The sequence below is a fragment of the Anopheles moucheti genome, chromosome 3 (assembly GCF_943734755.1).
Source record: "Anopheles moucheti chromosome 3, idAnoMoucSN_F20_07, whole genome shotgun sequence".
Classification (NCBI taxonomy): Eukaryota; Metazoa; Arthropoda; class Insecta; order Diptera; family Culicidae; genus Anopheles; species Anopheles moucheti.
In genome coordinates, this window is record NC_069141.1 from 81,887,218 (window position 1) to 81,909,286 (window position 22,069).

The 22,069-nt window shown below is 44.3% G+C and overlaps 6 protein-coding genes across 6 annotated transcripts in view; 3 read left to right on the top strand and 3 right to left on the bottom strand.

The window, feature by feature from the left end:
* Positions 1-654: 654 nt before the first annotated feature.
* Positions 655-1,000, bottom strand: LOC128305075 (uncharacterized). The gene is made up of 2 exons (XM_053042364.1): positions 904-1,000; positions 655-839 (listed from the first exon to the last, which is right to left on the bottom strand). Exons 1-2 carry the CDS (start codon positions 998-1,000, stop codon positions 655-657), a joined length of 282 nt encoding a protein of 93 aa, XP_052898324.1.
* An 891-nt stretch (positions 1,001-1,891) lies between these two features.
* Positions 1,892-4,495, bottom strand: LOC128304302 (cap-specific mRNA (nucleoside-2'-O-)-methyltransferase 2). The gene is made up of 2 exons (XM_053041474.1): positions 3,824-4,495; positions 1,892-3,749 (listed from the first exon to the last, which is right to left on the bottom strand). The coding sequence occupies exons 1-2, from the start codon at positions 4,493-4,495 to the stop codon at positions 2,283-2,285; spliced, it is 2,139 nt and encodes a 712-aa protein (XP_052897434.1). The 3' UTR covers positions 1,892-2,282.
* Positions 4,496-5,113: 618 nt separating this feature from the next.
* Positions 5,114-6,882, top strand: LOC128302508 (UPF0489 protein C5orf22 homolog). The gene has a single exon (XM_053039346.1). It carries the CDS (start codon positions 5,459-5,461, stop codon positions 6,833-6,835), a length of 1,377 nt encoding a protein of 458 aa, XP_052895306.1. The 5' UTR covers positions 5,114-5,458; the 3' UTR covers positions 6,836-6,882.
* Positions 6,883-7,002: 120 nt separating this feature from the next.
* On the bottom strand, positions 7,003-8,219 carry LOC128303899 (protein Gemin2). The gene is made up of 2 exons (XM_053040983.1): positions 7,846-8,219; positions 7,003-7,759 (listed from the first exon to the last, which is right to left on the bottom strand). Exons 1-2 carry the CDS (start codon positions 8,050-8,052, stop codon positions 7,124-7,126), a joined length of 843 nt encoding a protein of 280 aa, XP_052896943.1. The 5' UTR covers positions 8,053-8,219; the 3' UTR covers positions 7,003-7,123.
* Positions 8,220-8,450: 231 nt separating this feature from the next.
* On the top strand, positions 8,451-10,579 carry LOC128304684 (DC-STAMP domain-containing protein 2-like). Its single transcript, XM_053041893.1, has 4 exons — positions 8,451-8,928; positions 8,992-9,252; positions 9,326-9,539; positions 9,601-10,579. The coding sequence occupies exons 1-4, from the start codon at positions 8,451-8,453 to the stop codon at positions 10,577-10,579; spliced, it is 1,932 nt and encodes a 643-aa protein (XP_052897853.1).
* Positions 10,580-12,803: 2,224 nt separating this feature from the next.
* Positions 12,804-22,069, top strand: part of LOC128302212 (breast cancer anti-estrogen resistance protein 1) — a 108,359-nt gene continuing 99,093 nt past the window's right edge. Inside the window, exon 1 of the mRNA XM_053038975.1 lies at positions 12,804-13,145. Within this exon, the coding sequence (XP_052894935.1) occupies positions 12,804-13,145 (342 nt within the window). The remainder of the gene's footprint in view (positions 13,146-22,069) is intronic.

A 22,069-nucleotide genomic window follows, 5' to 3' on the forward strand; every position in this document is an offset into this window, starting at 1 on the left:
CTAACAGTTCAACAACAACTACTACTAACAACTACCAAGGCCTCCAGTGGGCTAGATCTTTGAGGATTCATTAACCTTTTAAGAGTCGATTCCTGATTTGTATGACTTTCTGCTAAAGATTAATCTACATAACTCTGCTCGAAAGATTACCAACTCATTAAGAACAATGCTAGTGTAGTAGTGTAAGAGACCGAAATGGTTGACCGTCAAACTCAATGAAATGATCAACCCTGATTAAACGAGAGTAGTTTAGAGTACTCATTCATTGGATCAGGGCTGTAGTGCTTACTACGTAAGTAAGCAAGGGAGCAAGTAAGTTAGCAACAATATAGAGAATGTTGTTTATTATGAATATTTCGTAATCTGCTGACCTGACAGCCTCGTGTACACACAAACACGCTTCAGTTTTTACACGATCTATGTCACCGGATTCTGTATTGCCGCCGGTGTTTTACTATCAAAATGCCTGTCTGGTGATACATTTTTTATATGAAGAAACCAGGCGAAGGAGGTACGGTCTCTTCCGTTGCAACCATCTGATATCAGTGCGACACTGCATATATTATCTAATCTAAGTTTACTGATCTCATCACACTGAATGTTTTTATTGCGCGTGTGTTACTTGTCCAGTAAGTTCTGCCTTCTTGCAAACCACTAAACGTAGGAACAGAAGCAACGCCCGATGGTGCACGATCCTCGACGATAGCCACGTCCACGGCACTGGGCACCACAGGTAGGACTCGTGCAGGTGAGTGTCTGGACCATGGCGCTACGGGATTGAACACCACCCGAAATGGGTAATTCATTGGGCTGCATGCGTGTCTGAATGACTGGGGAATCTATATCCATGCAGAAGTGACGATTAGAGGGATGCCATCCACAAACTGCGCAACAGCTACTCACCCAGCGACAGTGGACTGGAGGCTGCCATCTCGGTGAATACTAGCAGCAGTGCTAACGTCACACCAACCAGTGCTACCAATTGCGTTATTGTACGCATTATGTCGTGTTGTCTTAAACTTTGTTCGCTGAATGTCACGGAAGGACTATTCCGTAGAACACAATACCACAATACCTCCGGAGTCAAAAACGATCTTCAAGAGACTGACGCCGTTTTGATGGCAGACATAATCATTTATATCGAGAATAGTTGTTTGTGATTTTTCGCATTCACTGATACCCAGCGGGATGTGGGCGCTGGTAAAGATACTAAAGGTCGTCGGTTGTCGATGATAAGATCGGACGACAGTGTGAGGACCGTGTACGGAACCATCAACTGCCAATCAATACGGCACGCTGCTACTACGTTTGACTGTTACAGCTCACCACTACTACTGGTTCACTGTTTTTTCTGCTGTAGGCCCGTCAAAAGTTGCTTCCTTTTGCTATGGGGATGCAGCAGGGTAGGTGAGTAACGCAACGTGTGAAGCAAGTTCCTATCTTTAAACAGATTTTAGACTGTTTTCTGTGTGTTTCCGTACATTTTTCGATGTGTTATACCGCAATGGAATGCGTTGTTTGTGCTTGGCCGATGAGTATTTGCATTCAAAGGAACCAACGATTGGTATGTTGCTTTCTACATGAAATTGCTGCTATTTTGGACTTTTTCACGATCTCTTGAGATAAATCTATCTTCTAGAATTATTGCATTCAAAACATTTCATAGTTGTTTTGCGTCTTTTATCCACATTTGCTACTAATCTCAATTTGATCAGATCAATTTAGCTCCCAAAGGATAAAGGACTACTCGACTGAGTCCTATTTCGTAAGAACTTTATAGATCACCAGAATTTATCGATGGTCAAAGCAATAACTTTAGATTATTTCTCATGACATAGTTGTTTATTAAAATTTATAATCTTGATCTTGGTTGTATGAAAGTGGTTTTATTTGAGTTGTTACATTTTTAAAATTTAATGCATATATTTATTGATAAAATAATGAATAAACCCAACTGATCACAAATTAAACTAATGGTACATGTAATTTGCTAATTTATGTGGGTCCTATTTTTTCATGAGCTGTTATGTCTACAGATTCTAAATGAAAACTAACTTGACTCTTTAAAAGTTTGCCGAATTAATAACTGATCGTTAAATGCATAACAGATATTTTTTCTGGCTTATAAATTTGTTCCTATCCAAATCAGCAGCACTATAAATATCAATTTATAAAAACAGATCTCAGCTAATCTTTTACATTTTTATCGAGACTTTGAGGCGAAATAAATTATAAATAATTGTAAAACTTGCCTAAAATAATTGTTAGAATTAATACCATTATCAGACAATGCTCAGTTTTAGCTCTTGCAATAATCGAGCGCAATAAATTAAGCACAGTGAACTGTTATAGTTCAACATAGCGTAGTAAAAGCCACCATTGACTAGCGATGTAATAGGAACGATCGCTAGAACCGATTTGGTAGCACCGGGCGCATTGGAAGCTTTGGTGTATGCCTTCAGAACAGCTTCGTGAATTTCGACCAGACTTTTAACACCGCTATGTCGTAAGCCTCGAAGTAAGAGTCGAGTCGGGGACATTAGTTCCACGTTTTCAAACACGTACAGTTTTAGTAGATACAGCAAGCCCACACTAACCTGTGTAAGGGGAAGCCAATTTTCCAGGATCAATTCTAGTGCACATTCTCGCGATGGTAATGGGATGCAGTTTTGTTCTATTAGTTGAAACAACGTTCGAACAATCGTGCGAAACAGTTCCTTTTCGTGCTGTGCGATATTTGTGATCGAAGGGTAGGAATTCATATCGATCGAAATGGTATTTCCGCTAACGGTGACGGGATCGTTTGCGGAACGCGACATTTTTCCAGCGTTCATAACCGTCCGGTACAAATCAACTGTATCGTTCAACAGTCGAATACAGGTAATGAGCGCGAATTTGGAGCTTTTTACCCGTTCGATAGGTTTTCCGACCGCAAAGCCCAGTTCGTGATGTACGGTAAAACCATTTTCTAGACCACCTCTCAACGGGGTGTCGTTTAGTAACGCTTCCGGCTGAAAAAGTTGACGTGTTAGAGTGAAATATTCTAACCGATCCAACAATGAGCGTAACCTTTCCGTTAGATTCGCGTCCGCGGTTGCTGCTAGCTGGACCCGTTCGTTAAATGTGCCTCGCGATTCTTTCTGATTGATGTTTGGTCCGTCGGACACTTTAACACCGTGCACGATTCGCTCACTGTTGCGTATTGGCGTGATACGATATCGGTTGAAAAACATCTCCATGATGGTTTGTTTAAATATGGTCAGTCGTTGGTCTTCTAGAGGATCGCTTGTTCGATAGAATCGAATATTGCTTTCAATGACGTCGGTCTGCCATTGGACAAAGTTGGTTGTGCAATTACGCAGCTGCTCCAGAAAGCTTTCCGATACCACCGTTTGATCAAATATTGCGTTTGAATTGTTATGCAAGTTGGTGTAAATTTTCTCCAAATACTGATCGATTCCGTCCGGATCCCTGTAGCACTTGGCCACGATGTACACCTCGGAATTGCCCGGTTTGGAAGTACAAGGCTTAAAAACGTGTAGCTCATCAAAGCAGTGATTAAGCAGGAACAGCAAACTAACACTCGAATGCTCGAACAGGGTGAACATTTTGAGTACAAAATGCTGACCGGGGCTAAGTAAGCTAAGTGCCAGCACGGCTTCGGCTAGGTGAAGCTTAGCGACACGTTCCTCCTGCTCTTCTGGTACGTTCAAACAGTCAATCGATCCATCCGCTGTAACGAGATGTACCTGAAGCGGGATACGTAGGGCAGTGAAAGTTTATTTATAGTTAGCAGACGATCGTGTAACGACGTGAAGCTTACCGATGGAAAGCGCTGCCGACGTCTTATGATAGTGTTACGATTTTCCCGAACCATGATATCTCCCGTTCCGTCCGCTCCGAAACACCACGAGTCAAGCGTGTGCAGTATGAAGCGATCGTCCGGGATCATGTTACCCGGGCAGTTTCCTTCGTAGTAAGGATTTAGAGTGCAAGCAAACCAATTCCATTGCGTTCGGGGTGCACAGTGAAGTCGTATGTAGTGATTCAATCCAGTGACAAAAGCTCCCGGTGCTTCGCATAAGTGCACACTGTACAATTCCCGCAGTTCCGTGTTGATCAGATCGTATGCGGAGACGCATTCGTACAGTTTGGCGAAGGCTTGCGTTACAAACTCCGCCTTGATGCGGTAGCGCAGTTCGTTTAAAATCGGCAACAGAGAAGATCGTTTCCGGGTGTGCTGATGCCAGTCGCTTATTTCAAAATCGTTCAACCGATTCTTTACTTCATTCAAACGCCGCTTCTGATCCTGCAGAGCATCCACAACATACGGTGGACTTTGATAGAGGGTTTCTAGCGGGGGGAGTGGAGTTTGTGGTGGCAATGGTTGAAATTTGAACTTTTTCTCAAACTGCACGCTCGCCTCGTGAGTTATTTTCTCACGCAACAGTGGATCCATTTCAAAGTCGCCATGCTGGGTCGTTCGGAATTCCATGCTCGCGAACAAAAACTGTACGTATTATTTTGTTTTGAATTACAACGAGAACTGTCATTGCAACAATGCAAAACAAATGTACACTGCTGTACAAACAAGTTGCGCTGAATACCGCAAAGGAACTGTATTTACATTGCAAAATTAATTTCATAATTATAATTACATGATACTGTTTCATTTTGTTATTGTACTATTTGCATAGGCTGCAAAAAGTATCCTTCCCAGGAAAAGATACGCCTATCAAATTGATGATTTGATAGAATTGAGGACATGCAGAATCCTAAACCATGCGATCTAAACGACTGCACATCTGATGTCAAAATGCGTGCTTAAATACAGAGGTGTCGGACTATTGTTTTACACAAGCCCTTTACACATTTTTTTATTTATTGATTTTAGGTATTGAATTTGTGTTAAATGAGTAATATTTCATTCTTAATAACTCTAAACGCAAAATTTCATCTATTGCTTTGGCTATTTCATAGTTTGACGCTTTACCAGCCTAATGTTATGGAGCATTTATTGTATTCGACACTACTGCCATGGTGCGTTTGTTGGTAGTTGAGAGCGTATTTTGAGAAGGGTGTCGTAATGAACCGTCATCGTGCGTAGGGCCCCGAAAAGAAGCTTCGCAAGTTGGATCCAGCTCCAGCGTACTAGTTTTTTGTGTGGCCTTTTTAATTTTCTGATCACAGGTCGCCCTCGAGAGGAATTATCCAACATTGGATAGCGCAAACAGGACGTCCTGGTGGACACTGCGATTGTCCCCGGGTAAAAGACGCGTGTGCTTCAGCATAGGCTAATGAGTGAAAATTGATTGGGAGCCAGGAGTGGACATTACACCCCTCCCTCATTGTCTGTTAGTTTATCATCCGGAGTGTATGTACAGTGCCAGAAAAAGAAAAAGTGTTAACAAAAACTTTTACACGGATCCTAATCTGTACGGCATCAAAGTGAACCGAAATGGAGGCCTCAGCAAACGTAGATGATTCTAAGGAACGGCAGAAGTCGAACGAAGCATGTGAAGGGGCGGGAGAGGAAACACAAACAAAAAGCCCCGAAGAAACCAGCCAAACGTCAAACACCCAACCCGTGGTGGATAAGGACGACAAACCGCAAAAGCAATGCGGTGATGAACCGAATGAATCTTCCAACGGCAAACCGTCTTCGGAGCACGCGACAGCATCTTCATCTTCCAAAGCAACTTCGGCCCCGCCGAAAAGCAGATCGTTCGAAAAAATACCGATCTTTGTGGTGGAAGATCATCACGAAGTGCTCACGTTCCTTTACCGTTGCCTCGGCTCGAAGCATTTACCGCTGCATGGAAACCGGATTGTACACTTTGACTCCCATCCGGACATGTGCATCCCGAAGCATATGCCCGCAAACTACGTGTTCAATAAGGACGATCTGCTGGATAGTATCAGCATCGAGAACTGGCTCATGCCGACCGTATTCGCGGGACACGTGGAACGCATCGTTTGGATCAAACCGCCATGGTCGGAGCAGATCCCGAAGGGCAAGTTTGAATTCCATGTTGGCGAGTTTGAGGGTTCGATACGGACGGACTCAACGCTGGAGTATTTCGTGTCGGAGGGTTGCTACCAACCGGAAGACAAGCTTGAGAACCGAAAGCGACTACGGCTGGAAGTGTGCTCGGTCGAAGAGTATGCGGTGTCCGAGGACACGGATTTAGCGAAGGGCTACATTCTCGATATCGATTTGGATTACTTCAGCACACACAATCCCTTCCTGAAGATTTACGATCGGGTGCAGCTGTACGAGAAGCTGAAGGATATATTCGTTTCGCCCGAACTGGCCGATGACGCGGAGAATGATCTCGAGAAGCTGCAGCGTGTGGCGCGCGATCGCGAGGAGAAGCTCGAATTTCTCGAATCCATCTTCCTGTACCTGGAAGAGGTGGGCAATCTGAAGCATTTCCTAATGGACTATCAGCAGGAAATTAGCGAAGAGTATGCGGGACTGCTAGAGAAGGTGACTACACTGGTGCGGACGTTGAAGCGCGAGTACAAGGAAGAGGAAATCGACTGGTCGATGATTTATGACGCGGGCTGCACGTGTGACGTGACCGATCTGCCGCATCATGAATCCAGCCAGGAAGAGATTGAAACGATGGTCGGTCAGCTTGAACGCTTCCTGGAGAAGCTGCCGTGTCCGCCGGTCGTAATAACGGTGTCGCGATCCAGCGAGGATGACTACACACCGGCCACGCAAGTGGAAATGATACAGGAGATGGTGCTGGCAGCGCTTACAAAGTGCCTGCGAGCGGAACTAGATACCCCGATACTTCACTATAAGGATCAGAAATTTACACTGTAAGGACAATAAACCAACACACACCAATGCCCCTTTCCTTCTTTAAGTTAACAACGAAGCTGTAGCGTGTTCAGATTTTCCTTTGCTATTAACGATGACAATAAGTCTTGAGGAACAATTCGGAAAAGAATAATGAAAAGATGAACAACTTTCGACGAATGTTGAGTCGCTTCATTTCAGAGTTCACTAAATATTCGATCGTGTATAGGAATAGAAGTAATAAAAACAATCACGAAGCCGTCTTCCGTGCATCGGGCGGAGATTTCCGAAGTTCCACCGGCTGTTCGATCCTCAAGCAATGTTGTCGCCCAAATCGCATTGATTGAAGTGCTTCGAAATTATACTAATCAATAGATTGAGCGGCAGCACTTTCGCTTCATCCTCTTGCTTCAGTTCGTTGCGCAATGTGATGCACGTTTTAGCAATATCCCGCAGCACGCTATGAATATACGGTTCCAGCGGTTTAATCAAGCAAGCGAGTATCGCGTAAATCCACTGCGGTATCCAATCCCTACGGTAGCCTTCACCACGGTGCAGTTCCTTGTTGATAGTGGACGGTGTCATCGTTGTAGCCGTATCGCACAATTCCGGGTCGGACGGTTCGTCCAGCTGCTGTGAAGCGGTCGACGAAGCCTGATCCAAATCCTGCAACCATTCGTGCAGATACTCGAGCAAAATCTCTAGATTCCGTTGCGGGATGCTAAGCAAAATGCTCACGTACGGCAGGTTGTTGGCACAGTATTCGTGCAGATGTTTCCGATCGTCAAAGTTGAGGTATACGTGCGTTCGCTGCAGGTTTTCCTGGTACTGTGCACTGCTGCGGTACGATGTGATGGTGTCACGAAGTTCGGCGAACTTTTGATTCTGCATCGTTTCCCATTCCCGTGTCGGTATCAGTGCACGGTGTGCTATGTTTTTAACCTGGTCCTAAAACGGAAAGACGCAGTTTTTGGAAGCAAAATTTCGTTGCGCAATTTTTGTCGTTTCGTGCGTGCTAAACATGCTATGCTTACCGTTGGAAGGGCAGCCAGTCCGGAAAGGGTTTTCTGCTCAATGAAGGATTGTGGTTTTTCCGCAACAACTACCACGGGACACTTACCCCGTTCGTACATCACCTTCTGTAAATACTGTTCGCCGGTTTCCGGCGTTAGCTCTGGATCGAAAGAAGCATCCGGCGGTTCAACTGCCAGTGCGGGCTTTTGTATCATATCCACTTCCATTGCGGGGGGTTTCTTTTGCTCTGTGTGCTTTTATGTATCCGAAAGCTGCATGTGGATGCACTCGGTATATTTTTTTGTTTTATTGCATGTCTTCAAGGGACAGGGAAGCAGAAAAAACTCGAGTTTGCGTCGATGTAAGCAAACAAAACGTAGGGGTTTGTTAAAAACGAAGAATGCTAGTTTGTTTTCGTCCGATCTTCTTCTTGATAGCAGTGCCAAGTGACATTTGAGTGCTGTTTATGATACCCGTTTGAAAGGTTTGTAGCGCAGTGCTCTGCAGAAGTGTGCCTCAACACAGTTCAAGCAATTCGGTCTTCTAGTGGCGTTTATCGCACGCGTCAGTGACCATCTTGTTTCCTAGTGGTAATGTGGCTTGGTACGGATTCAATCATACGTAAATGTCCTGGCGAATCATTGAAATCATTTGTCTTGCTGCTATACAAACGGTGATTGTGAATGTGCTACTGCTGAGTCAATTTTCCTTCCGGCCTGCTTTGCATTTTATGTTGCTTGGAATATCCTTCGTGATCGCCCTGGCATTGATGACGCGTAGTAAAAGTGCCCGATGCGTGTCAATGCTCTTAGTTCCACAGTTTCTAAGCAAACGAGGCCGTGCAGCACTTATCGGATACATTTTTCTACTCACTGTTACGGGACCAACAGCTAACACGATGCACAATGTAGAAGTACTGGGGGAAACGTTAAGCTGTACCCAGCAGCAGCTAAAGATGGCCATCCGGGATACGATTGGTGCACTGAAGGTTCCCTTCCAGGCAATGAAACAGATCATCGATGAACTGTTGAAAACTGTCGAACAATCCTTTATGAAGGTGCAAAGAACAATGATGGAAATGTTAAAGTTGGTTAAAAGAATACGTAAGTGTGGATTTAGTTGATTGGGGTAACAGCAAATTTACTTATTATTGTATGTTTTTACAGTTCACTCCCTTAAGAGTGCCTACGCCTGGCTGCGGGACATAGTATCCGTTTGCAATGACAAGCTGGGAACACCTTCCGAACGCTGCCTTCATGCTTTGGATCAAACGATCGAAAGTTGTAAAGAGGAAATGGGTAACATGGATTTCCTGTGCGAAGTGACACAAGTGGCCAAAACGGTCTGCTACGGTGCAAAGATGGTGGACTACTTCTGTGAGCTTATTGATTTTATAAGCGACGCTGTCATCGAGGAAATTGAGCAGGGTAAGTGAGAAACTCGTTTTGTTTTCCTTTTGCATTCCATATATCACGGTCGGATTTGTTTATCACACGGAAGGCATTCAAAACCTGATGCGTAATTTGGAGGAACTCTTTCGTGTGAAAGTGGAATATGATCATTCGTTTGACTTTTCTACAAATGCTTCGAAAACGTTTGCTGAAGTAGGTGCAGAAATAAGGCAAGAGATTGTGGACCGAACACTACCATTAAGGAGAACTTTTAACGTTCTGGGAATGGTTACTAGTGGCTTTTTTGTGTGCATAGTTTTAAGGTTAGTTTTGTAGTCGACCTAAAAATCGGATTTTTACATATATTTCTTAACTTCTCGGCAGAGCTATTCGTTACAGGAAGCGGTACTTGAAAAAAGATAGTTATGATAACAACTTCTTAACCGAAGATTTCTATGTCATTGAAAATCGAAGATTGGAATTGAACATAGAAACTGTTTTTCCATTGACACGCAAAGAGAGTCATCGCTATGTAACTTTAACCTCGTTTCACCTGACATGGAAGGAACGCTTTCGTATAGCGAAATCGGTTACCTTTCTAGTGATCTCTACTGTTCAAATTTGTGGCCAATTGGCGGCGGATTACGCACTCTACTGGCTGTTAACGTTGATCAAACATTTTATGCATGAAGGATCAAACCATATGAAGGGACCCTCTGCCAGTGCCGTAACTCCTCCGGTAGTAGGAGTCAGTGGAGAAGGCATACTCGCAGATACGCTGCGTGATATCGTTCGTTCGTTCGAACCGATCGTAAACGGAACGGCAATTGATCCTTCCCAGTGTATTCCCGATGCATCTCAGCCACGCTTTGGTCGCTATGGTCAGATCGGTACACTACTGGTGCTCTGTTGGTGCTTTGCATTTATCGAACCGTACGGATTGCGCGTTAGACAACTCGTAATGCGACGATACTATCCCGCAAGGGCACGTGCCCGTGCGATCTGGCTTTACAGTGACATTCTGTTGAAACGGGAAAACCTACTAAAGGTTCTAAGAACGCACATCATTGGAGCGAGGGATCGTGACCAACGCGAAAGAGTGGATTGGTTGGATGTGGTACGGGCGAAGACTAATCGTTATTGGATCTGCCGAATGGTGTTGGGCCAGGGAGGAACAGTACGGTGTGTTTTATGTGGTGATGTATTGAAAGTGTTTGCAGATCCACTCGTAAGGTGTTCGAGACCGGAATGTCCCGGAAGTTACTGTCAAGATTGTCTCCTTGAAACTGGTAACAATTGTTCACTTTGCTTGGATGTTCTGATGTTGGAAGTAAGAGAGTTGGATGAAATATATCTGGAATAGTACCATTTTTGCATTAATCATAACCAAAGAACAACATCGAGCCCAACTGTAGTTAATATAATGTTAGATTTTGGTTTATCATTTTTAGAACTATTGAAGAGGATTGAGATTAAATCTGATTCAACGGAATCTCTTTGCTAACATCTGGAGAAAGCACAGAGGGTTATAGAGTAGTCTTGCTCTGGTTACATGACTGAAGACTTGATCTATTCGTTCACCTCGGAACGAAGCTCGGTTTCCGTCTATTTTATGCTATTTTATATCATTCCACAACAGATTATCTAAGGATGGTGTTCACTTGAAATCCCTATATTGCCGATGAGGTTTCTCTAAGTTTTGTCCTTATGAATGCTGCAAAAATGCCACCAACGTCAAAACTATCGAATGAACTTTACATGTCCATCATTCATCCAAATACAGGCAATGAACTGGCGTTCTACCGGCACCTGTATTTAACCCGGCTCACGAAGCTAATCCGAATGTGATGTTCAGTGCGATGAAACTCATTGCGTATTCCGTAGCCGGCAAAGGTCCTGCAAACCCTCCAACCCACCCACCATCCCAAACCACCTGTATGCGCACCGTGTCAACGTACGTGTAGCGTACAAACGGCCCCAGCCGACGTACTGACGTCATCAGGGACGTTCCGTTTTGGCAGCAGCAGCAGTAGCTTCCAGACAATTTTCCGTGAGAGGGATGCGATGTACCGGTCCCAGGCAGCAACGGTAAAGTTTTCCACTTTCATCTCTCACTGAAGCGAATGAATGAAAATGAATCCCCTTCCAGTTGGTGCGCCTTGCCAGGGCAGTGGAAAAGCGAACGAAAATTTCCCGAGTACCACCGTACCGGCGCTAGACGACAACCGACGCCGACGTGTATACGACCACGCGAGAACCGGTAATCGTACCGAGAGAGATGCCGACCTACTCTACTGCGCCGCATCCTGCTCTGCCAAGGATAACAGGCTCTTTGTTATCTCGTGACATCGAGCAGTCGGGTGCGCTTTTGTGAATATACGGCTCGGGTACGGCTGTGAACAACCGAGCCACCCTTAGGACAAATGCAACCCATTTTTTCGCGGCAACTAAATTGTTGCAGACCCAGCGCGTCACGGTGTAATTCGTTTAGTTTTTCATCCACTTCGCGTTGGCCGGGCCGTGTGTTGTGTCTGTTTGTGTGCCGTCGGGTGGGTGGAGCAGACGAGTGACGTTCAATTGTTTTGGGGGCTGCCCCCTCCGGGCGTCGTCAGTGTGCGTGTGTAGAACTCCGTCACCCTGCAAGCGGTAGTGACCATTAGCCGATTTTATCTGTTGTGGCTGTTGTGATATTTGTTCGCCAGTGAATCGCTAGAACCGCGCTAGAATACTCCGGAACACCGGCACTGAGTTTCATGCCTTTGCTGGTGGAACCAAACGAACCAACAGCATCCGCATCCCCGAGCACGAACGACGACACTCGTACCGATAGCGTAGCGAGTTCCGAGCTCCTTTTCTCGGAAAAAGTTGGAAACCGGTGTACGGCAGATCCAGTACGTTCTCGTCCTGGCGCACCGGAGTCTGGCAAGAAGTTCCGATCGGTGTGCAGTGTTTTTCCGAGTTTGCCTTTCCTTCCTTTTGCCCTGCTGGGTAGGGTGAGAGAAGTCGGGCAAGAGGGAGATCCTTTTTTGCCAAACAGACGACAGGAGGCGGCAGGTTGTTATATACGGGTGTGTGAGTGTGTACGGGCGCGCATTTTCATTCGGCTCCACGACAGTTTTCACGGTCTTCTCTCGTACGGTACGGTAGTCGGGCGTGTGTGTATCAATAGTTTGGAGCAGGTGAGAACACTACCAGCAGTGTATCGCGTCGTGTGTGAGCTTTACATTATTAGTTCCGATGACTATCGTTATCCCGCTGGGAAGGTGCAATTGTTTTCGCATCGGTTAGTGCAGGGGGGAAAGGTTTTTCCGACCAACAGAGGACATAATATTAATGGTGGCCGAATTCTCGTGCTGGTGTCGCGTATTTGTGCGTCCGTTTTTAGTGTAGTGTGAAAGGTGCGCGCGAGATTTGTTCGGCATTCGTTCGGTCGCCCTCTATCGATCGTGTAGAATATTTCATGCGAATTTATTCAATTATGTAATCATCTGTTGAACGGTGCGAATCCAACAGAACTCATCGGGTGTGGATCCATTGGTGTTTAGTGTTAGCAAGTGGATACGATACGCAAGTAGATATTTCCTTCAATGGAGCAACCTGCATCATTGACCGGTAGCGTGTTTCCGGTACGCCCTTCGTTGGACCATTTACTCGCGATGGGCGATGACGACGAGGAGGAAGAGGAGGGGGAGGCGGTGGTGGTAGACGAAATGAAGGAAAAGCCGGAACTTGTTCATCCGACAAAGGATGACACAGGTGGTGGCGTAGTAACGGACCATTGTTCGTCTGTCGCTGAAACCTCGGAACAGACAACAAATGGAGAATCTGCAGCTGTGGCTGATGACGATGACGAAGATGGGGCTTCGGAAATGACGGAATTGCAACAGCTGCCCAACACGCAACAGCCTGCCGGTACGGCCAAGGAGCAGGTAAGTAGACAATCACCTCACTTTCAATCATTTATCACTGATTTTCTCGTGGAAGCAATCCTCAAACGCTTTAAAAGCTTTGCAACTTCATGCGAGCTATGTTTTCAATCAATCCGAAAAGGATTTTCCTTTTAGATGTGCTTGAAAATAAGAGCCTTTTGTACGGATTGACTCAAAAGTGCGAAACCGAGTTCATTCCCGTGCAACAGTTTAGCGCATTCCCACTGGGCCCATTATCCTTTAAAAATGGAGTTCTGCTACAGCATCCGGTATCGGTAGAATGGGAGGGTCCCTTTTACGCCATGTGCAAAGAAAATCGATCTCCGGTACTCCGATCCCAGCATAGAGCACAGCAAAATGTTGCTGGAAATCGTGCCGCGAGTCTCTTAGAACACCGAGTCCCTTTCAAGTGGAGCTGCCATATTGCGGCTGAATGTGTACAAGAGGCAACCAATAGTGGATATGTGGGGAGCATTCTTCTGGGTGGGAACGGGAAGATTGCTTTTTATTTTCGCAGTTGGTTGAACTGGGTGAAGTTTGGGTATATGCGCCGGCATACATAGTGGAAAGTTAGTGCTACCAGTTTTTGGAATCTTGCCCATCCCGGAACTGAATTAAGTATGAGGAAGAGGTGGGATTATCAAGCACATTCCTTCCTGCTTCCTTTAGTGCTTACGGGCCTTTCCTTGGGTTGGAACAGGATGAAGTGTCTCTAGGGGTAACGGTAGAAAGTATTAAAGTAATATCGACCGAACAACACAACGTCGCCAGCGCGGAGGGTCAAAGGAAGCCTCCGGCGAGCTTTAAGGATTCGCTCCCAGCGCCATCCAAGCTCGAAGATTTCCGCTCGCTTTTCGGTTCACTCTTTGTGCTGGAGTAAGCGTAGTGGTACCGGTTTCACCCGTACTGTAATCAAGGTTTAATCCCACCAAGGTGCATCATTTTAGCAATCAAAGTGGGGTCAGGTGACAAAGATGTTACGAGGGGAAAGTGTAAGTCGTTTGACTATGAACTCCATCGTGTCTCATCGGATAATCGGGCAATCTATACAATGACGGTGGCTTGAATATTCCACCGGGAGATGCCTTCAAATCGTGATGGTCTCCTCGCGCGCACTGAAGCACCGCTATCATAATAACAATTTGTGTGTGTCGCTTGCGGAAAGTGCGCTAATGAACTAATCCAGTTTTTTATTTTCTTCCAACATTTTCAAGTGTTGAAGCTAATCCATGGTTGAGAAATGGGTTGCGACTGGTTTCTGAATTGGTTATCTGTCGGATACGAGTTATCGGTGAGAATGTTGAGCATCTTATCAGTTACTTGTGGGTTATTTTGTATTCTCTCCAGTCTAACGAATCGATTCTAGAGACGCGCCAGATACGGACAGGAAATATGCACCAAAGGGAAAATAGTCCGATAATGAGGATCAGGTTTCTTGAAGAAAATTGTAAAGGGAGATAGTAACGAAAGATTTATCTCATTTGTTGATTATGTTCAATACTCGATGGACCGGTCCGGTAGCGGCGCCAATCTCCATAAGATAGGACCGGTCCAAAATCCCACCCGGACCAACCTCCCGTTTAATGGACTGTTTGGTAAAATAAGTCTCAAATGGGGAATCCATGTGACTCTTAGTAGGACGTTACGCCAAGAAGAAGATGATTCGATGCTTTACTAAGAAAACATATTTTCATTTTATAAATTGTATTTATTTTTTATAACTTTTCCTTACTGTTGTATCATGTACGGAATTCTCAAATATGATTCTATATGCCATAACTTAACCAATATTATTCATATACTTCTATAACTTCATGATTCCCTTTTTTTATTTCTACACTTGCACAAAGAAGTAATTTATGAGTTAATTAAATAATAATGAGGGTCAACTTATTGTGTTTTAAAAACCATAAATTTATACATTTTATGACAAATAATCTAATTCTGGCAAGAGAAGAGATCAATTGTACCATAAGGTACACAGTGTCACACATTTCACGCGTCATATATTCAAGATTCGTTTTACGCATCGAAGTAAAGAGAAAAAAGGGAAAAGGTAAATAAATACGGATGACCTGTGGCGAGGTGTGTTTGACTGCAAGATAAGGGCCACTTGTAACGATACCGAACTTCTCTGAGTTCTTTTACCTTTTCTGTCTGTCGGTGCCGTTCGAAGCCTCGATGTTGTTACCACGCTTTAACACCGTTTCGGTGTGATCCATTTGCGGCTTGGGTGTTTCTTTGCCTGAGCCGAAAAATGCGCTTAAGATTTCGTAAAACACGTGTTTGTAGTTGTTTGGTGTTGGTTTTACACATCGCACGGAGGATGAGCGGTGGCTTGGATGCGATTTGCTGTTAAATGGATGCCCCCGAGGTGTCTGAGGCTCCGCGTATAAGTGGTTTAGTGGCGATAAAATGAACCCTGCTATCGGAGAATACCGATTGACAGGCAAACATGCCGATTTGAACCAGCCAGTGTACCACACCTCAAGCCGTATCATGAAGTTTGGAGGTGCACCTTTCGAGAAAAAGTGGATCGATTGAGTTAGAGAGAAGAAAACCCTGTCACCAGTTGGATATATCGCTGTCACCAAATATTGACCAATCCCGTGGAACTCTTGAAAACGCAACGTATTTGCTTTAATACCGCTGCTTAACCACCCTTTCTTTTGTATTGTAGACCGACCACGCCTAAGCTATGGGACCGAACCACTTGATGCGATACTTAAACAACGCAACGAAAATGCAACCTGAATGGGTGGATTGCTTGAAACAAAAAGAGCTTCAAAACGAAATACGTCGCCATGTGATTTACAAACAAGAAAGTACGAAATGTAAAAGCGTCGTTCCCGAAGGGGATGGAACCAGCGTATTTTAGCAACTTGTTGATGCATGGCATATGTAACACCGTAATGCACTTGCGTCCCGTACGGATCGGTGAGATAGTTGAGGGTCATGGAACTCGCCAGTTTCCGTACAGTTTCATGGAGAAAGTGAACCATAGTTGAAGGGCACTTGGCAGAGGCTGCACAGCAAAGGACGGAGTTTGTTGGAGCGGAACTCAGTCGCAAAAGTGCTTTATGGCTTGCCCTGTTTGCGCTGCTCATTGAGACGTTCAACTTTACTCGTAGGGTGGAAGATCTCTAAACCGGGTTAGACTAGATGCTTCTTGAAGCATATGTTACAGGTGTCTCTTCTTACAAGCTTTGCATATTTTAGAGGTGTGAAGTTAGTAATAACTTTGAGCGCTGTACGGCGAAGGAATATGCACCTGTAGGACAGTTAAATTTACTAATTCCGTATGCCTTTTTTGGATATTTTTAATGATATGTAATCCACTCATAAACAACCTGTTCGAGATACAAGCGTTGGTTGCATTGTGCAAGTTAATATATTTTTATAATTCAAATCGTAGTGCCACGTTTGGAAGGGTTTTATATCTGTCTCTCAGGTGGTTGGATGTGGATGTACTAGCGACCGTTTCCTGTAGGATCGTTCTATTGATTTATGGACGATTGTTGGTTCCCCTATACCTTCCAATATGTTACGCCATGTATCCCTTCCACAGCACCATAAAGAATACATTCTTCATCTCTCTTTCGTTCGTGGTAAAGATTCCCCATAATCAAAAGGTCAATTCCACCTCAGTTTAGGGAGCTTACTTGTTGATTTGTCACATACGAGCTAGACCACAACAAAAAAGTCCGTGGATGCGTGGGTTCTTTCCTGCGCCAGTGCCGAAGCATGTGCCGCCCGTTAAGGCACAAATTTATGTTTAAATTAGAATAACAAAGATCAAGTGAATGAAAAGCAAACGATCGATTAAACGACGAATTTGGTACGATCGAACCATCTGTGAATCGAAATCAATAGCGACGTGTGAGTTCTTCCACGTACCATTTCAATTTCATTAGCATTTAATTATGAAAAATATGGCGATTTAAATATGACAACTAACGATCGTAACGATCTGAGGCTATTATAAAATAATCGTGAGACACCTTCCTTTAACATGTTTTTGTTTTGTTGTAAATCTCAAGGAAATTGTTGCGCCCGTTTTAACTGCGTGCCACCAAGATGCTGTGGCTTTCTCGAGTTTCTTCGTCGTTGCATTTGTCCTACGAAGCGGGGAAAAAATGCCGACAAACTCGCGGATGGAATTTGGAAGATTTCTCCGAAAAATGATCTTCCCCGTATCGTTGCTGTCTGTTCAAAGAAACGAATAAATTGTTGTTTACATCCTTTTGGGGCCTTTCTTCGGCTCTTGCATCGTTTTTTTTCCCCTTTCTCACCGTACAAGCGTGTTTTCTTACTTTGGTTATCTGCCTTTTCAGTACGCAATGCTGTGTGCGGTAGGTGGTTGACGGTGATTTCTTTTTTTTTTGGTTTAGCTTAAACCCCGGGTTGTTTATTATGCACGCAACATTTTGTCGCCCGTTTTACGCTTCCGCTCGTTGGCGCGAACATCAAACATAATAATCTAATTGTGACCACATGTTTGCCGCTTCCATGAAAGGAGAGCAGCCTTGTTATCGTTTTATGATTGATGTCTTTCTCGGGTGATTGAAGCATGGAGCTTCCCTGATTGTGTGTGAAATATGTTTCTGATAATACTATTCAATGGTTTGGAGAGACATATTCTGCAATAATCACAGTAATCTGTGAAGTTCAGTTACTGCAGGTCCTTTTCAACTTCTGGGAACTATCTAATGTTATCTGGAGAACCGTTTTTAATCCAAGAAGTTAATATGAACTCCCCTTCTGTAGGTCTATTAAGATATTAAACCTGCGAATGCAATTCCATTCTCATCAATCATGCGTGCTACCATTTTGTTGGAGTTGCTTTTAATTAAATTCTGAATGATAAGATCATTCTAGGGGCTACCGGTAAGACTGCTCCGAAGCAGTGCAGCAGTGTTGTTCCAATTTTACCTCACCTCACAAGAAGACGGTGATAAAAATAAACGGTCAAACTTAGGAAATGGGCGCGTTCTTCGACGTGAAACCATCGCAGACATATCACCACGCGAAGCGGTATCACATTGTCTACAACTTGTTCTCGTTCTATTGTTATTGCGGCTCGTTAACTGCTTTCCTGATCGATCGGGACGAAAGTGAATATCGTGCATCGTGGACGCAGGGCACAGACCTGCAGACACATTGCGCAACAGAAAATGAAGGAAAAATCGCTTATCACCGGAACCATCGCTGTCCGCAGCAAATGCCGTGCAAGTCGCTGTGTTTGTCGATGTTTAGTAGTGCACGGGTGAACCAATGGAGCACAAGAGTGTTCCACAGGCAATGGGGAAAACGGGGACAGATAAGCAGTGGAGTAGTGGAGTACGATTTGAGTAACGATTCGCTTCGAGTCATATCGAATCAATCGGTGAGATGGCAATTTTCAAAGGGTTTCAGCCCGGATCGTGTTTATGTACTCCTAGCAGGGACTAGTCTGCCCCAAAGGGGTTGACCACCAATCTTGATTGTTCATCGCCAACCGTCCCCCAAAAACCGAGGTCACATTCGATGCATGATGTTGACCTTCTGCGTCTTTGGGGTTCAATTTTGTTTCGAAGATAGATGCACTTTCTTACCGGCACCGGTTCGTGGTAGCCTTTGACCCTTTGGTGGACCCTGGAGATTTTTTTTTCCTGACTGACCGGCATGAAGTTTCTGCTTGCACCGCACGGGAAGTGTTTCCAATTTTTTGGACATCTGGAATGCTCCAATCGTCCAATCTCCAATCCCTTCACCATCAACGGCTCCACGTGTCTGTATTATTTCTTGTCCACGTGTGTTGTTTTTTCTGTTTTGTTGCTCTTCTTTACCAGCTAGCCTGATGCGCTATTCTACGCTAGAAGAGAGACTTTTTTATACCGCCTGCGGGTTCTGCTTCGCTGACGGTTCGTTAGTGTCCATTGCACCAAATGGTACCGACCAACCAGCACAACCGTACCGGAACGGATAGTTTTCTTTTCACGGTGGTGCCCCGTCTAGAAGACGCTCTGCTAGCCGTCCTCACGAGAGCATGTCGACGTTCGTGAGATGCATTTGTGACAACAGGGAAGGTTTGTAAGGAAATGGAATTTCAAACAGCATTGTCTGGGCAAAGCGAAGAGTGTGAGTACGGGGTCAGAAGTATACGAAACAGGTCGACAGGGGACGCCCTTTTGATGGCGCTTTCTCGGGGTGAGATTCTATGAGAAGGAAAGAAGAACTCGTAATGTCTGCCTCTAGCAACCGGTAGTCAGTATGAGGATGATCCTTTTCCTTGAGGAAATGTATTACCAAAAGTTAGTTTGTGTAGTTCAAATTGACCCACTGTTGTATCTCACTTCATATTTAATGCATTCAGAAAAGTGTTGCTGTTGTGCTGCAATAGTTAAAGCTTGTTCGCTAAGCAAACCGGAACAATTTACGTACGTACGGAGAAAGCTTCTTCCTTAGCTTCTATTGGACAGGTTTGAGTAAACGATGAGACTCAACAAATTTCTATCTCATAACAATTCATTCTTACCGTCTTCGTAATTTGAAACTGATACTCCAATGTGGTCCTGCTGCTTACTCACCTATCTACGCCAATGATTCCCCTATCAGCATTACGTTCGTTCGCTTTCTAATTAACCAAAATGGCTAATTAAAACCGCCCCCTATTTCCATTTAAAGATCCTTTAACAATAGTCGACGTATCTATTTTTTTTCAAAGCAGCCCTATTGAATCAGATCCATTCAGACTCTCCGCACTCTACTTGCTACCACGTCGCGTCCTGGGTGTTTTGTAAAATTCGTTCCATTTTTCCATTTCTGAAGAGTTTGTGTTCATGCCCCGTTCCTACTCACGGATCATTATTTCACGTCCTGGTTGCGGAATTTTTCAGCAAAGTTGGGAAAACTTTTTTGATACGGTTGTAAAGCGCAAAAAAGAGGAAAGAAAGAACGATTCTAACGCAAATATCTGAAAGAGGAAAATAATGGGTTTTTGCTTGGGAGTTGTCGGAGTGCAAATTATGACTTGGCACAAGAAAAGGAAGCTGTACACGGCGAATGCGAATGAATGTTTTACATTATTCATCTTTCCTCAACATAACGTGGTTGCATGCGCCCCGTTAAGAGAAGATGGTTGATTTTTTTTTGGGTATACTTTGTACGGAATGTAAAACATATTTTCATTCTTCTGGCGGGACGTGGAGGGACTCTAAAGAGGATATCTGGTTTTAGGTCAACGAAGGTGGCCGCTTAATGTTCGTTCATTCCTTTCAGCGTATGTATTGTATTGTTTTGTTGCAGTATATAAGGCAAAAAAAGGTTTGGAATATTTAGCAATTATACAAAACATTCGTTGTACTAAAATTGTACTAAAAAGCAATTAACTTCAAAACATCGTCTCCAAGCCTCAGACATCATTCTTGGGCAACGCAGGAAGCTTTATGACACCTGCCGGATTTGTTTACTTCTTTGATTATCTATGTATCACTTGACTCTTCTCCAGGGTCCACTTCAGAATAGCTTGTTCAGCTTCAGCTGACAAATGTCGCGGCACAAACTGTTGACAGACGTTTGGGGTCAACCGTGTACAGTCCCGTATTTTCCGTTTGTTGAACAAACAGATTATCGTGCTTCGTTCAGGCGAGATCTTGCTACAGCTTCTGTGCGTCCGTTCCCCGTTTTGGGTGTGGGCTTCCGTATCTGAACAGATCGATCTCTGATGCTGATGAGGGTGATGGTGGTCTCGTTTCCAGAAATTCTTTAGCATGGATTTTTTCTTCTTACTTGCTACAGGCGCTAGCGGTGGATTCTCTTCTTTCACCACAGGAAACCACATTCGGCATTTGCTTTTGATTATTTTTCCCTCAACAAAACCTCACGACGGGTGTTAATGAGCTTAAAATTAGCTTCATCTAATCAATGCCCGGTGGCTCCTGATGTTTGATGTGCCTTTCTTGGAGTGTGGCAATAAAAGTACGAACTGGAATTGGGTTGGGTTGGACCATTGCGTCAATGGTGAGATTCTTTGGTATGAAGAAACATGTTGTATGACGCCTTTGGTAATGTAATAATGTTCACCTATCGAATATAACAACTTCAATCTAAAGAATGTTATTTTATTTTAAAAAGTCCCAAATATATCTTCATCTCACTGTAAAGTTATTCACGAAGACGGCATCCAAAATGCAAGAATGAAGTCCATAAAAATGGTCAATAACTTTAAAACAACTATAAAAGGAAGTGAAGACGATCGGGGTAAAGGAAACAAAAACAACACAATGAAAAATGATTGAACCTGTTACTGATATCCGCCGTCTTCCAGTGTCTTCCAGCCGAGAAGCATTTTAATGTGCAAGTGAAGAAAAATTGATGTCATAAAACGCGGAATGCTTCGTATGGTGTGTTTCGTGCGTCCTCCGCAAGAAGATAACGGAACGAAAGTAAGTAGCACCAACGCGAGCCGTGTGCAGTCGTATGTCGTAACTTTCATTTATGCGTACTTTCTTCCCATCGTAGGAAATTATGGCAGGAAACCGATGTTTGCGCTGTCTTCCCTACGTAACCCTTGATTGCGGTGGGTTATAGTTTCCCATCGTGTAAGTGGTTCGATTCCCGGGCAGTACTTTTAGGGCAAGATCATCATCGCTCCCGACACCACCGACAGACTCCCTTCGGGGCAGTATTAAATGAAACGATTACCGCTGAAGAAGACGAACCCCATCGGGGAGCGTAAGAAAAACGAGAACTGCCCGCCGAAAGGTTTTTGGTACGAAAATGGTAATTTTGCGTTGCTTAATACCATACAATTATTTCCAATTACGTGCCGTTTTTGCGGCGGGCTTCTTCGTGGCACAAGTATCCTTGCAAAAAAGGTACACCGTGCGCAGAACGAGAAGAAGCGATTCTGATTGTTGGGAGGGCGTGATGAAGGTAATATA

Coding starts and splice junctions, on each gene's coding strand:
- LOC128305075 (XM_053042364.1), bottom strand. CDS start 1,000: ATGCGTACAATAACGCAATTGGTAGCACTGGTTGGTGTGACGTTAGCA. Junction 840..903: donor CTCCAGTCCACTGTCGCTGG/GTGAGTAGCTGT, acceptor GCATGGATATAG/ATTCCCCAGTCATTCAGACA.
- LOC128304302 (XM_053041474.1), bottom strand. CDS start 4,495: ATGGAATTCCGAACGACCCAGCATGGCGACTTTGAAATGGATCCACTG. Junction 3,750..3,823: donor GTCGGCAGCGCTTTCCATCG/GTAAGCTTCACG, acceptor ATCCCGCTTCAG/GTACATCTCGTTACAGCGGA.
- LOC128302508 (XM_053039346.1), top strand. CDS start 5,459: ATGGAGGCCTCAGCAAACGTAGATGATTCTAAGGAACGGCAGAAGTCG.
- LOC128303899 (XM_053040983.1), bottom strand. CDS start 8,052: ATGGAAGTGGATATGATACAAAAGCCCGCACTGGCAGTTGAACCGCCG. Junction 7,760..7,845: donor GACTGGCTGCCCTTCCAACG/GTAAGCATAGCA, acceptor TTTCCGTTTTAG/GACCAGGTTAAAAACATAGC.
- LOC128304684 (XM_053041893.1), top strand. CDS start 8,451: ATGTCCTGGCGAATCATTGAAATCATTTGTCTTGCTGCTATACAAACG. Junction 8,929..8,991: donor AAAGTTGGTTAAAAGAATAC/GTAAGTGTGGAT, acceptor ATGTTTTTACAG/TTCACTCCCTTAAGAGTGCC. Junction 9,540..9,600: donor TTTGTGTGCATAGTTTTAAG/GTTAGTTTTGTA, acceptor ACTTCTCGGCAG/AGCTATTCGTTACAGGAAGC.